Source organism: Ictalurus furcatus, chromosome 1, assembly GCF_023375685.1.
Source record: "Ictalurus furcatus strain D&B chromosome 1, Billie_1.0, whole genome shotgun sequence".
NCBI classification, from domain to species: Eukaryota; Metazoa; Chordata; class Actinopteri; order Siluriformes; family Ictaluridae; genus Ictalurus; species Ictalurus furcatus.
The window spans coordinates 34,155,656-34,170,619 of NC_071255.1; the positions used below are offsets into that span (position 1 = coordinate 34,155,656).

At 39.2% G+C, this 14,964-nt stretch overlaps 1 protein-coding gene across 1 annotated transcript in view; it reads left to right on the forward strand.

Annotated features, from left to right (window-relative positions):
* Positions 1-13,781, forward strand: part of plod2 (procollagen-lysine, 2-oxoglutarate 5-dioxygenase 2) — a 50,801-nt gene extending 37,020 nt beyond the window's left edge. The window contains exons 12-20 of the mRNA XM_053636765.1: positions 2,436-2,561; positions 2,982-3,123; positions 5,727-5,789; positions 8,758-8,871; positions 9,157-9,222; positions 9,361-9,465; positions 10,685-10,831; positions 11,182-11,307; positions 12,314-13,781. Coding sequence (XP_053492740.1) covers positions 2,436-2,561; positions 2,982-3,123; positions 5,727-5,789; positions 8,758-8,871; positions 9,157-9,222; positions 9,361-9,465; positions 10,685-10,831; positions 11,182-11,307; positions 12,314-12,469 — 1,045 coding nt within the window. The 3' untranslated portion in view covers positions 12,470-13,781. The remainder of the gene's footprint in view (positions 1-2,435; positions 2,562-2,981; positions 3,124-5,726; positions 5,790-8,757; positions 8,872-9,156; positions 9,223-9,360; positions 9,466-10,684; positions 10,832-11,181; positions 11,308-12,313) is intronic.
* The last annotated feature ends 1,183 nt before the right edge of the window (positions 13,782-14,964 follow it).

The window sequence follows — 14,964 nt, forward strand, 5'->3', positions numbered from 1 at the left end:
TAAAATATTAATCCTTAATTTAAATTGTGATTAATCTTAAACGGAAATGTTTTTCAAAAAATGTTTTTGCTCTAGCTATTCAATACCTGACATTTGAAATGACACATGGCAAGATGACTAATATTGGATAAAAGTTGATGCCATTAAAGGTTGCACACTTAATTTTTTTTATAGTCAATCAGTAATTCAAAAGTCTTCTTTTCCATTGTTAAAACAAAAACCGATTCTGGACATAGCGCAATTGCTCAAGAGCAAGAGCAACCTCTAGATCATCTGTCCTCATCCTACTTGACCTCTCTGCTGCTTTCGACACTGTGAACCATCAGATCCTCCTGTCAACTCTCTCCAGCCTGGGCATCACTGGAACGGTTCTGCGCTGGGTGGAATCCTATCTCTCTGACAGATCCTTCAAGGTATCATGGAGGGGAGGTATTTCTGAAACTCAGCAACTCACAACTGGCGTTCCACAGGGGTCAGTTCTGGGTCCACTCCTCTTTTCTATCTACACTACATCTCTAGGGAAGGTGATTGAGTCTCATGGCTTCTCATATCATTGCTATGCTGATGACACCCAGCTCCATTTATCCTTCCAGCCTGACGATCCATCCGTCTCTGCACGCATCTCTGCTTGCCTGTCGGACATCTCGGTCTGGATGAAGGAAAACCATCATAACTTAACCTGGCAAAATCTGAGCTTCTCGTCATCCCAGCCTGTCCCTCAATCAACCACAACGTCACTGTACAGCTCGGCTCACTCACACTCATGCCAACCAGGACGGCCAGGAACCTTGGGGTGATTCTTGATGACGGCTTGACCTTTACAGACCACATCTCAGCAATTGCACGGTCCTGTAGGTCCATCCTTTACAACATCAAGAAAATACGACCCTACCTCACCGAACAGGCTACACAGATACTAGTCCAGGCTCTTGTTATCTCTAAACTGGACTACTGCAACTCACTGCTTTCAGGCCTCCCAGCCAGCTCCATCAAACCCCTTCAGATGATTCAGAATGCTGCAGCGCACCTCATCTTCAACCAGCCCAAGAGAACCCATGTCACACCCCTCTTCATCTCCCTCCACTGGCTTCCTGTAGCCGCCCGCATCAAATTCAAGGCCTTGATGCTCACCTACAAGACCTTGTCTGGAACAGCACCCTCCTTCCTCAACTCTCTCCTGAAGGCCTACGTTCCCTCTCGCAATCTGCGATCGATTAGCGACCGACGTTTAGCAGTTCCAACTCAGCGTGGCGCAAGGTCCCTTTCCAGAACCTTCACGCTAACTGTTCCTCAGTGGTGGAATGCACTTCCAACCTCAATCCGCACCGCAGAATCTCTCACCATCTTCAAAAAACAGCTAAAGACCCACCTCTTCCGTGAACACCTAACCAACCCACAATAATAATAATAATAAAAATAAATAAATAAATAAATAAATAATTGCACTTACTCCTCTACTCTGTGCACTTTGCTTCTTCTGGAACTCAATTAATGGATCTTGTACAGTAGCACTACTTGTATTGTTCTCTGCTTGATATCACTTTGCTCGTATTTCTCTCATTTGTAAGTCGCTTTGGATAAAAGCGTCTGCTAAGTGAATAAATGTAAATGGAAATGTAATGCTCAACTCACACTGTCATATACACACTGTACATTTTACATTTCCAGCTTCAATGTTTTGTTTTGTTTATTAATAGAAAAATGAAAAAATAAACCAGTGTAATAAATGCGCATAGTAATTCATCGGTGTATCATATTGCACTATTTAAGGATGTACCAATTCTTAAAACAGACTCACGTGGATGACCGCAGGTGAAGTTTCTGATTCTGTAACGGACAGCATGGAAGCTCGTGTCAGTCAACAAAATCCTTCTTGTAGCTCAATGAGCTTTGCTTGAATGGAGGATGCGATGTCTAGAGCAGCATCTGGAGGATTGTTCCAGGCTGATAAAAACCCAGTACTGGTCACAGTAGTGTCTGAAAAGGAGTCTGGATTGGTTGAAATTCCAGCAGCTGGGATTGGGATTAAAAAAATAATCTTTCGTACACCTTTACACTTCATACAAGGTGGACATTAAAACAGAAATGTAAAAAAAAATATATAGATATTTTAAAAACAGTGTGCAGTTAATGGTAGTATTGGTGTCATTTTGTGTGAAATATTTTCAGACTAACAAAGTACACTTAGCTGCTGTCTTTATTCTCACCATCTCACTGTTTTATTCACTAGCACATGTACTAGTCGACGTCTCTTTGCAACCCCTGGTAGCCATAGTAACACTTTTATGGGTGATCCTTATTTACACCCTGCCTGGTCCTATATTTCAGAGAGTTTTAAGGTCAGATCATTACCAAGCTTTCATTTAAATGGTAATGATTTTTACTCTGACTGACACGTGCCCTTTGGCTGCCTCTGTCTTCTTCTCTTCCTTCAGAAAAATGATCGGCCCTCTTGTCACCCGTCACAGCAAACTGTGGTCCAACTTCTGGGGAGCTCTGAGCTTGGACGGCTATTACGCCCGCTCTGAGGACTACATCGACATCGTGCAGGGAAAGCGAGTGTGAGTGAACTCCAAGAGTTCTTGGAAAGACATAACAGAACCTATATTATAGAATTTATACCAGATTACCGTGGTCTCGCTTTCTAGTATTAGAACGTAAATAAGCAGTGACATATTTTCTGCTAGATTCGATTCCAAATCACAGCGCCTGAGTAAATTTGGCAAGTAGCTCACGCACAGTTTTATACGAGCGGGTTTGGGAAGACGATAATTGTTGATTATGTCATGCGATCTCACCGCAGACTGAAAGGGTGAAATGGATAACATGTGTTTGTTTTTTTTTGCTACCAACACAAAACCATGGACTCTGTCCATAGAACACAAATAACAAGTTGAGAAGTTTAAAATGAATAGCCAGCCTGTAATCAAACAACGTGATTTATAGTGGTATTGAAATCTCCATCTCTGTCTTTGTAACAGTGGCGTGTGGAACATTCCATACATGGCCCATGTTTACCTCATCAAAGGCGAGACGTTAAGGAACGAGCTGAAGGAGAGGAACGTTTTCGTCCTGGCGAAGCTCGATCCTGACATGGTTTTGTGTAGAAACGCCAGGGAGTTGGTGAGAACGATGGCACAAGAGCTTACATTACAAGGATTAGACTTAGCTAGGAGTATTTTAAACAATATTCTTACAAAGCATGGATCACAATGGATTATTGTTAATACATTCTCAGATTAAATTTTTGGAGGCAGTGTGTAATTCTTCTTAATGTCACCGGGCCTCATTTATCAATCTTTTACTAAAGTTGTGTTGAGATGTTTCCAAACGGAACTAAAAATTCTTGCCAGATTTACCAAAGTTCAACTGTACTCCTGCTAAAGGTTGATTGGCATTTGAGTCAGAGCTGTTTTACGTTTAGTGACGCCATAAAATTCCATAATTGATCAATCTGACATAGAGCTGAAAAGATCAACATTATTTATGAGTAGATTTGTTTATTTCCAGCTTGATAAATAAAGCCTAAAGCCTCCACAATTCAGACAGTGTTAGTTTACAGATGTGATGTTTCTTAATGCCTTCAAACATCTGCTGCACTCCTGTAGCAAAGACATAACTGGCAAGTAAGCTTAGTGTATCAGTATGCTGTTTGTGTCCAAGGCATGACCTTTGTGTGTTTACGTTACCTACTGTGGTGCATTCGAGGTTTCTTCCTTTTTGTTTGTGCCACATCATCCTCCCCTCCTCCATGCATTACCTGTGACCTTTAACCACTGAGAATGGGAATGTCCAGCTGGCATTCTTAGCCCTCCTCGCTTCTCCCTCCTGATGCATTAATCCATTAACAATTTCAGTTCTGAAGGATTGCAAGCTAGTTTTTTTTTATTATTATTATTCAACTCTTAACCCAAACAAGAATTTTTTCACCAAATGTGAAGGGGAACCAGAAACTTGACTTGGCAATACAAACCATACACACTCTTTGGGTTCCAGATGGATTTTTTTGGGGAGTTAAGGGTTCTTCCTTTCCTATAATCTATCTAGTACCCTAAAAGTTCAAGTTCAGATAAGCCTCCGAATAAAACCCCCTTTGATTAAACTATCCAAAGAATCTCCCAAAGGACGTGTAAATAAGTTCTACTCAGAACTCTTCCGGATAGAAAAAATGAACCTTGGTTCCCCATGGGACCAAACCAAATACAATTAAGTTTCTACATTTAACTTTTTTATATATATATATATAGAGAGAGAGAGAGAGAAAATACATACAATCAGTTACTCTTTAAATGGGTTCCATATAGCACTGTAAATAATTATTCAGTGAGCACTTATATGTCACAAGTATAACTGTACAACAGAAGATTTGTCCATCAAAAAGGTTCCATGTAGAATCATTTTGGAAGGCTAGAACCATGAATCATCCAAAGACTCACAGAAGAATAACTGCAAGAATAGACCTACAGTAAGAATTACTACACACTTAGTGAAAAAGCTTAATTCTGGTACCCCTAAGGAATTTTAGGAACCCTTCATGGTTCTATATAAAACACACTGAGGAAGCTAAGAAACCATAAACAATCCAAAGAAACCCATGGAGAACAATTTAATTTAAGAATGTTCAGGAGTTCTACTTCTACTTAGTTATAAAGAAAAATCCTCAGTTCTCGGATTCTAAATGAATTTTGAACGGTTCCCCAGAGGGCTGAGGCATTTAAACTGCTACATTTAGCATTTAGTTTGACAGTGCACATACAACATCTCAAAAATACACTTAGAAAAACAGTTCCATCTAGTACCCTAAAGAATTCTTCGGTTTGTCCCTGTGGCCAGATTTCCTCTAAAAAAAAAAAAAAAGGATCCATGGAGAACCATTGTTAGAAAGCTAGAACTACTGACCATCCAAAGAACCCCTGAAGAAACTATTTTCCAAAAATATACTTGATTAATAACTAGGTAGAGAAATGGGGTTTTAAAAAAGTTATTTGGGTTGTCCCATTTGGAACATCCTCCAAATTTCTATGTAGAACCTAATAACAGACTGATTTCTTATCAGAGATGAACCACTTTAGGAATCTAAGACCCCATAACCGTCCAAGGAATTCGGACAAGTGAGAAACCCCCCTGAGAAACAACTGGTTGCTTGGGGGTTCTTTGGATGGTTAATGGTACTAGCTTTCTTAAATGGTTAACATATGACTAGACAGAGGTTTGAAAATGGATTAAAATATAGCACCATTAAGGGCTTTTAGTTCGCTCCTTTCAGAGAACCCTCGAAAGAACCTAGTAACAGAGTAAAACAAAATAAAGTAGAACTACTTAACTCAAATAATTAAGAACCCTTAACCATACAATGAAATGATTAGATCTGTGTTGATGATTGACTTGTGTGTGTTGGTAGCTAGAACAGCAGAAAACTCGAGATCCTCCAGAACTGATTTTGGAACCACGTTCCAGTCTCCCTCAATCAGCATGAACATGAAACCCATCACTCTCAGCTTGGCAGAGTGTGAAGTTTTATAGATTTGACTTTAATTCTCCCAGCATGTGAGATGAACGCAGGTTCTGTGGTTTACAGGCAGTGTGGCTTTATCGTGTGCAGGAACCTCCTCTCTGCTGAAAGGGTGCTCGAGTCTATGATGTCTCCATCATGTGCTTTCTGTGTAACTCTGTTGTGTTCAGAATGAACGTTACAGATTTCACATGGTGCTTTTCCTTCATTCTAGACAATACACAGAGAAAAAGACTCTCCTTCTCCGGAATCATTCCATATGCTCAGATCCCCAAAGGTTTTATTATACTTTTTGATTATTCTGCATTATACCCACATCAACACAACCATGTTTTTTACTGTTAGAAACATAAGTATCTCTTTTCCAGTGGTTCTAATGTCTGAATACTGAATACAGAGAATACAGCAGTAGTATGTTACCCTTATAGTGTATGTGTGGTGGCCTGGGAAAACCCTCTAAATATATATATATAGTGTCAATCTAGCATGTACTATACATTCATGTGAAAAAATAAGTACACCCCATGGAAATTGTTGGCTTTTTTGACATATTTGGACAAGCAAACATTTGATCATCTTTGAAACCGTGCCTATTTGAGTGGTTTGAACAAAACCTCAAGAATAAATAGCTTTTTCAATCATTTATTCAACAGAAATCTCAATCCATGGAATATTTTTTCTGTAGAAAAAGTAAGTACACAAATGGCCTCAGAAGCTAGTATTGTCCCCGTAAGCAGAAATACTTCCTTTAGGCGTTTTTGCATAATTGTCCACCAGTCTCTGACATCGGCTTGTTGGAATTTTTGACCACTCGTCCATGCAATATTCTTTCAGTTGCAAGATGTTTGATGGTTTTCTTGCATGTTCTGCCCGCTTTAAATCCCCCACAACATTTCAATGGGATTCAAATCCGGGCTCTGACTAGGCCATTCCATAACCCTCCGTTTCTTCTTTTTGAGCCGTTCCTTGGTGGATTTACTCGTGTGCTTAGGATCATTGTCCCGTTGAAATGTCCACTTTCGGTTCAACTTCAGCTTTTGGACAGATGACCCCACGTTATCTTCAAGCACTCTGATATGATACAGAATTCATAGTTGAATCAGTGAATGTAAGCTGTCCAGCCCCTGATGCAGCGAAGCAACCCCAAACCATAACATTTCCCCCACATTACTGTATACAATACAAAATAATGAACGATGTCTCACTTTATCAAAGATTTTAAGCAAGCTTAGGTAGCAAGCTAACAAATAATTATCTTTACTTTTTTTTATAGATGGGTTTGTTAAACTGGCTGTGTGTTTACCTGATGTAATTTTTTTCAGAAAGCCTAGGCAAGTTTACATTTACATTTATTCATCATCAGACTTTAAATTGTCTTATTCTACTGGCAGATAACTTTGCTTCTTTCTAGAATAATTAAAATTCTCAATAACAAAATTATCAACCAATAGAAAAAGACTATTTAAAATGTAATAATAAGTTGTCAATAAATACGGTAGGTTGAATAATCCTATATTTGGTGTTTTGTAATCTCATAATAAGAAATACTGCACACATTTGACTATATTTCAGATAGTTCCACTTGCTAAGATATCATTTTTGCAGTGAAACCATTTTGTGTATCAATTTGCCTGTTTGCCAGAATTCACCCAAAACGACATCTGATGGGTTTTCCCAGGTCACAATACATATATGACTTAAAATCCTATTTTCTGATACCCAATTGCATAGCATTGGATGATATTATATATGATTTAGATTATAGTATGTTCTAGTTTTATTAGATTATACTGTTTGTTCTAGTAGCCGAAGCACTGCAGTCACACCAACTGGTTCATTTAACACTGAGATCATTTGGAAAGCAGTCTGAACAATCTCTGCCAAATCCTTTGGCAGAAAGATGACAAGTTACATCTGTTAGTTTTAATCAAGCTGAAGAGAAAGCACCTGGGTTTTAGATGACCTTTAGTCATAGTCCTTTCAATTTTCCCCATCCTTAGCGTGAGGAGAGTGAAGATCAGGAAGCAGGAATGGTCACCTGCTTCCAGGAATTCCCTGCAGCAACCTGTTCCCCCTCCCCCACCCCAAATCTCTTAGACCCTCAATAACATAAAGCTTATACCGTAACTCTAAAAAAAAAAAACTCCTTGACCTATCTCGGTCTAGGCATTAACACCTGCTCCAACACTGTAATCCAATGCTAGTGATGGTTTTATTGATGTATTGCATAGTTTAAGTGATTCATTTTGAACCGGAGCAGGTGAAGCGTAGACTGAGAGTGTCTTGGAGACTCACATACTGTACCTAAGAGTAAGATCCCCTCACCCTCTTCTTCTTAGGGTGCTTTCATATTTATTAGTCCATTTGCAAAGTCTGAATCAGAGTTGATACTTCTGGTTCGCTTGGTTTGATTTCACATTTCATATAATTAAAGAAGCAAAAAGAAAACAAAGAAGACGACTGGCTGAGGGTTGTGTATGGCTGAAAAAAAAAGTACTCGCAAAACTCTCATTCATTGGTCAGAAATGCGGCGATGGAAAAAAGTGAACAAATCTTTCCCAAGTGCATGCAAAAATCACAAAAATCACCCAAGAATGGAGAACACAGAACTGGCGCTCAATATACATGAGTAGTTTTAAACATTTTATGTATCATCCAACGTATATTTTCACTTTTTGTTTGTCGGACCAAATATTCAGAAATGCATCACACTTTTGTAACGCTACAGGTCTGTCCTTTCTCACAGTTTGTGTCTCGCAGGTCAGTTTAGCCGCTCCTTCCTGCAATTGACTCACACTCACATTCTCACCGCACTTGAGTTCAATTGGAGGAGGACCGAGTCCACCTTTGCATAGTCATTCTAAGACTGTTTTTTTTTTTTGTTTGTTTTTTTTTTTTCTTTTCTGAGTGCGATTGCTGTGTCACCAATGTGGAAAACACACCAGGGTTCAAGTCAAATGGACTAATGTGAAAGCACCCTTAGTGGAAGAAAATCACTATTGCTGGAGTTGTCCATTCCCTTCCTTCATCCTTACCTTACCTCCCTTGCTGCTCTTTTCTACCATTTAAAAAAAAACAACAAAAAAAACCCCACACAGATCGACAGATATTCATAATTGAATTCTCACTGAATCTTTAGGGACCCAACACGCAACATTAGGGACTCAACTACACTTGATCACTTGTGTAATGTCGGCCATCTTGTTTTCAGCTGAAATGTAACATGAGATCTTTGTATGCTACAGGGAGTTTTCATGTACATTACAAACCGTCATGAGTTTGGAAGGCTTATTTCTACGGCCAACTACAACACGTCCCACTTGAACAATGATTTATGGCAAATATTTGAGAACCCAGTGGTAAGTATCCAGATGTTTCTCTTCTTCCTAAACTGTTTATATGGAAAGATGTCTGAAAACTGACTAGAAGATAAACTTCTGTAAATCTTTGCATCTCTTTGCATCATTGGTTAAGAATGTGCTTGCGAGTACAGATGGTTCTGGAATGTAATATGCACAGCTGGAGCCCTTTTGATTATTGATACAGTAACTTGTGTGTTTAGTCAGTATGACAGCTATATTATGTTTCTCTTTAAGGACCTTTGACAAAACATAATATGGCACTAATCTGTTTTCCCCCCTTAGGACTGGAGGGAGAAGTATATCCATCCCAACTACACCCAGATCTTCACAGAGAACCGTTTGGAACAGGTAGAGACATCACTCTAAAAGTGAAATTGAATACATCCTATATATGTAGCAAGTTGACTGAACTTCCAAACCTCAGTATGTATCTGTATGTAATGTTTATGTGTGTGTGTGTGTGTGTGTGTGTGTGTGTGTGTGTAGCCATGTCCAGATGTGTTCTGGTTCCCTGTGATGTCTGAGCGAGGCTGTGATGAGCTGGTGGAAGAAATGGAGAACTTCGGCACTTGGTCAGGTGGAAAACACGAGGTCAGCCAAACGCTGTTTGGAAATAGACCGACAAATGATCAAAAAGAGAGTCTCAAATATCCAAATATTTTTTTCCCTGGTAATTCCGATGTAGTCTTGAGGTTATGAGGCTGCTGGGAGTGTATTTAAACACCATGTGCAGGACATATTAATGCAATCACTGATGACCGAGGGTTGAATAACAGGATCTGGAATTTATTCTCTAGCAATTGCTTCCTTTAGCCTATTGTCCAGAATTGTCCAGTTATATTCTTGCTGCATGACCCACGTTCTCTTGTGATTCATTTTATGGACAGATGTCCTCATCCTGGCCCAGATTCAGCAAAACAGGTGCACCCAAACCATGATACTACCACTATCGTCTTTCACAGAAGGTTCTTATGCTGGAATGCAGTGTTTTCCTTTCTCTAAACATAACGCTTCTCATTTAACCTAAAAATTTCTATTTTGGTCTCATCGATACACAAAATATTTTTCATTTTAGCCTTCTGGCTTGTCCACGTAATCTTTAGCAAACTGCAGAGGAGCAGCAATGTTATTTTAGGAGAGCAATGGCTTTCTCCTTGCAACCCTGCCATGCACACCACTGTCGTTCAGTGTTCTCCTGATGGTGGACTCATGAACATTAACGTTATCCAATGTGAGAGAGGCCTTCGGTTGCTTAGAAGTTACCCTGGGTTCCTTTGTGACATTGTGGACTACTATACGTCTTGCTCTTGCTCAATCTTGGTTGGTCGATCACTCCTGGAGAGGGTAACAATGGACAAAGGACACTGTTCACTTGTTATTGTAAGTCATGCTGGAAATAAGGCATAGGTTTCTTCAACTTTTTAAGTAATAAAACACTTTGAGGCATGTCGTTTATAGAAAAATAATCATTGACGGGGTGGCATGATGTGACCCGTCATAAAGTGGACAGCTAATGTTGTAGAGCGAACATTACACAAAACAAGTTCGTTCCTGTGACGTATATTTACGTTCGAGAACAAGGGGTTTAATATAACCCTGTGATTTGAAGCTGCAGTACTGTCAGAGCTGCTGTTACAGAAAATGAATCAACACGTTTGTACCCCCCACATTGAAGAATTCAGTAGTGCTGTGGGATATTTTGTTCATATAACTATATCATGTGTGTTGAATATCAGAATAACCGATGACCAGCACATTCCTCGCATAAGCACGGTCCAATTTTGCAATAAACATCTTTATACCTGCACAGGATAAGCGCATCGCTGGAGGATATGAGAGCGTCCCCACTGATGACATCCACATGAGACAGATCGGCTATGAAAAGGAGTGGCTGCACTTTATCCGAGAGTTCATCTCACCTGTCACGCTCAAGGTCTTCTCGGGATATTACACCAAGGTGTGGAGACACGTTTGCACTGTGCACTGTTAGATCCTTCCTGACGCTGGAGAGTAATGCTAAGTGAAATCATGTCTATAACCCCTGAGACAGGTTTAAAAGGTGGATCTCTGCAGTAGATGTACTCTTGTCTATTCGCCTTTCAAGCCCTCTGCTCGGTTTGTCTCAAGGAATGTGGCCTACAGTGAATTCTGAAAGGGGAAAAAAAAAAAAAAGCAAACAAAGGAGCTCATTCTTTATTGATGTTTGGAACAGAAGCTGTTCTTTGTGGAATGCATGTGTTTTAACTTGACAAGACTTTGAATGAAATGCTTTCCTTGAAACCAGTGCCTGTGTTGTGTTTCATACAGGGCTATGCTCTCATGAACTTTGTGGTGAAATACACTCCTAACAGACAGGCCTATTTGAAGCCTCATCATGACTCATCCACCTTCACCATCAACATCGCGCTCAACCATAAAGGCCTAGATTTCGAGGTACTTTTCTTTTTTTTAAATGACATTTTAATAAAGTTCTCTGGGTTTCCAAAATCATGCCCAATTGGCGAATTGTTTACATCCATCCGGAATATAGTCTAGCAGCTCATTTTGAAAGGTTTTAGACATACCTTTTGTTTAACTGTATTCGATACGGCAAATATTTCAGCCCAGCTACTCTCAAAACCACACAGAAGACCTGAAATTAGGCTAAAACAAGTTGGGCTGGAAAGAGTTACATTTTTCTTTTCTTTGTTTTCCCCTCAGCCTTTGCATGGGGAAATACAGTCACTATGGTGGGTTAGATTTCTGATATACCGACGTTATCCAATTCATAACTCCCTGCTCCGTCGCCCAATCTCTGCAATATATCTTACAATGGTTAGAAATGGTTCTGTACATCCTAGATGCACGTTCTGCAGTTACACTTTGCTTTTGTTCGTGGAAATTTACTAGATTCCGATTATTTGTTATAAAACAAGATCTCGGTGGCCGCAGAATATTTTTAACTAGCACAATTTGATGTAAAAACCCTGGCAACTCTGTCATTAACAATCCTGTTTGTTGCTCCTCCCCCCAAACATGGGTCAATGGGCCTCTCTTGGCGCTTGTTGTAGTTCCTATTTTTGACCACCAGGTGCAATTACAACTTAATGGAGCTAAATGGGGCTATATATATATATATATATATATATATATATATATATATATATATATATATATATATATATATATATATATATATATATATATATATATATAAAATTGCTGGTCATTCAATTGAGGTAATTAGTATTTCAGTGGAATTTCAAGTGTATGGAGTTGTGAAGGAGGATTTTATGAAGATTAACTTTTACATCGCATGTGTTACGGTGTTATTTTCCATCCTGGTCCGTCAATGTGATCACAATCTTTTACTTAGATTCTAATAAAGAGTAAAGTTATTTTGTTTGCAAAGATGAATTTTCGACACATGTTTTTCTCTTCTTTTTCTTTTCTCTTCCAGGGTGGAGGCTGCAGGTTCCACAGGTATAACTGCTCGATAGAGTCTCCAAGGAAAGGCTGGAGCTTCATGCACCCAGGCAGACTAACGCATCTTCACGAAGGACTTCCCACCACCAGCGGCACACGCTACATCGCAGTGTCCTTCATCGACCCTTAATTTCGTTCTCCGAATGGCGAGTTTTTAGATTCTGCGTGTCTGATTTGTTGACTTTTTGTTCTTATTCTAGAAAAGTTTTTCATTTGCGCCTTTTGTGTCTTTTACTGCTGTGCAAAGAACAAAATGAGTTCAGTCACCAAAGATGCACACAGATTACAGACATACACACACACACACACACACACACAGTTACAATAATTAGGATAGTTTTTATTTTTATTTTTGCACACAGTAGTGCTTGGGAAATAATCCCTTTCTTCCCTTTCTTAAAAACCTATCAGTTAAAACCTAAATTTTTTTTTTTTTTTTTTAGGTTTTGTAATTCTGTTCATCAAATTATTCAGGAGAGAAAACACCTGCTGTCACTTTTATTCATCTCCAACTCAGAGAAATATATTTTATTTTATTTTTACCTCTGCAAATTAACAAGCAGAGAAATGACAACCGGATTTGATTAGAATTCCGGTTGAACTGAAGTTCAAAAGATTTTTACTTGAAGTGCTAAGTTTTCTGGATGCAGCATGAGCTTAGTTTGAATTAAGTTATATTCTTGGTTGAAAATACACCATTGGAAAATGTTTGGTCTAGGACTAGGACTAGGCAGAGAACTGTATGTACCCTGAAACTGGCCTAAAATGCGATACTGTAAAAACCCAAAGTCAAAAGATGTCCATCACGTCCTCACTTCCGGAATTGAGCATTGTGGAGATGTCAGATATTTTACTTTCACTGAAAGTTGTTGCTTTTTGACTGAACGTTGAGCCTCAGCCGCATCCATCTGTTTTAACTTATTTTGAAGAAAAAAAAAAAAATGTTACAAATGTAATAAATGAAGATGTTTAAAAAAACAAAACAAAAAAAAAACAAAGCTGTTTCATTTTTTAATTGTCACTCGACGCTTCATTTGTAGAAAACGAGGCAAAAAGAATGCTGTGGTGTGAAATGAGCCCTACTGAAACTACAGAAATGTGCAGTCACACGCCTGAGCCTTCAGCCGAATCAACTCATAAACACACACACACACACACACACACCAAGAAATTCCACACCTCACACTTTTGGAGAATGATCAAATACGTAACATGTAGGTCGATCAGGCAAGTGCGTAAATTCTGTTTATACCACAGTGCAGGTGAATTCTTCAATCTGATTGGTCAGAAGGTGTGTATCATTTTTCTATACTTAAACGGTTTTGTTTTTTTTTTTGTTTTTTTAAATATCCCTTTATCTGAACTTTGTTTTAGCTGTGTATCAAATGTTACATCTTAACCAAAGCATCAAAAACCATCTTTTTATAAATGTCTAGCTTTTCTTCTGGTCTGGTTTTCTTATTTATATATCGCTCTGGGAAAATGATAATGATCATGAGTCTTTATTAATCACATATATATTCCAGCACAGTGAAATTCTTTTATTCGCATACCCCAGCATGCCAGGAAGCTGGGGTCAGACATGATGCAGTGCCCTTGGAGCGGATAGGGTTAAGGGCCTCGCTCAGGGGCCCAATAGTGGCAGCTTGGCAATGCTAGGGCTTGAGCCTCTGACCTGCTAATCAGTAACCCAGAGCCTTAAACACCAAGCCACTAGTGCCCCATAGTTGTGCCTGAATTCTGGCAAACAGCCAAACAAGGATGCAAAAATCTGCCAACAATGTTATTTTTCCACCTTCAAGTACTTCAAGAAAACAAAATTACAGTATTTCAACAAAATGACATGGAAATGTTCCTACTTTCCAAAACTTAACGTAGCATCTGCCTGCAAAGATCATGTTCTGTAAGCAGCCAGTTTTTCAGTGATAAAACAATAAATAAATCTGTCGGTCTGCATGAAGATGCATAAAATATGAGACACACTTTGATCAAGTTGCTGAATACTTACATGCCGTAGCAAAATGGACGCAAGTCTAATCCAGTCAGTTTGTAATCAGATGGCAGTTGTTAAAATGTCCACCATACTCCTGCACTGTCACGTCATCATCAAAACAGAGAAGAGCGCATACACAATCTGTACAAAGTTTTAAAATGTTTAGGTGAGCTAATTAAGAAAAAAAGAAAATTAGTCAACAGAACAGAAGTGAGAGGATACATCAGCAATGTTAGCGTGAACAGAGATCAGGCTCGTGTTTGAACAACATGAGTGACTTTTACCTCAGGTGATGAGACAAAGACTGATGTGGATGATGCTGGTAAACAAAGTGAGAAGTTATTTTCCATCAGTTGATTAGGTTAAAATGGAGTCTTCAATGAAATCTTTAAACATGGTCTTCTTCCATCCATCCATCTTCTATACCACTTTATAGTTTTCAGGGTCACGGGGAAACCTGGACTCTATCCCAGGGAGCATGGCAGTGTACATCCTGGACAGGGTGCCAATCCATCACAGGGCACAATCACATACACATTCACACACTACGGACACTTTAGACACGCCAATCAGCCTACCATGCATGTCTTTGGACTGGGGGAAGAAACCGGAGTACCCGGAAGAAACCCCCG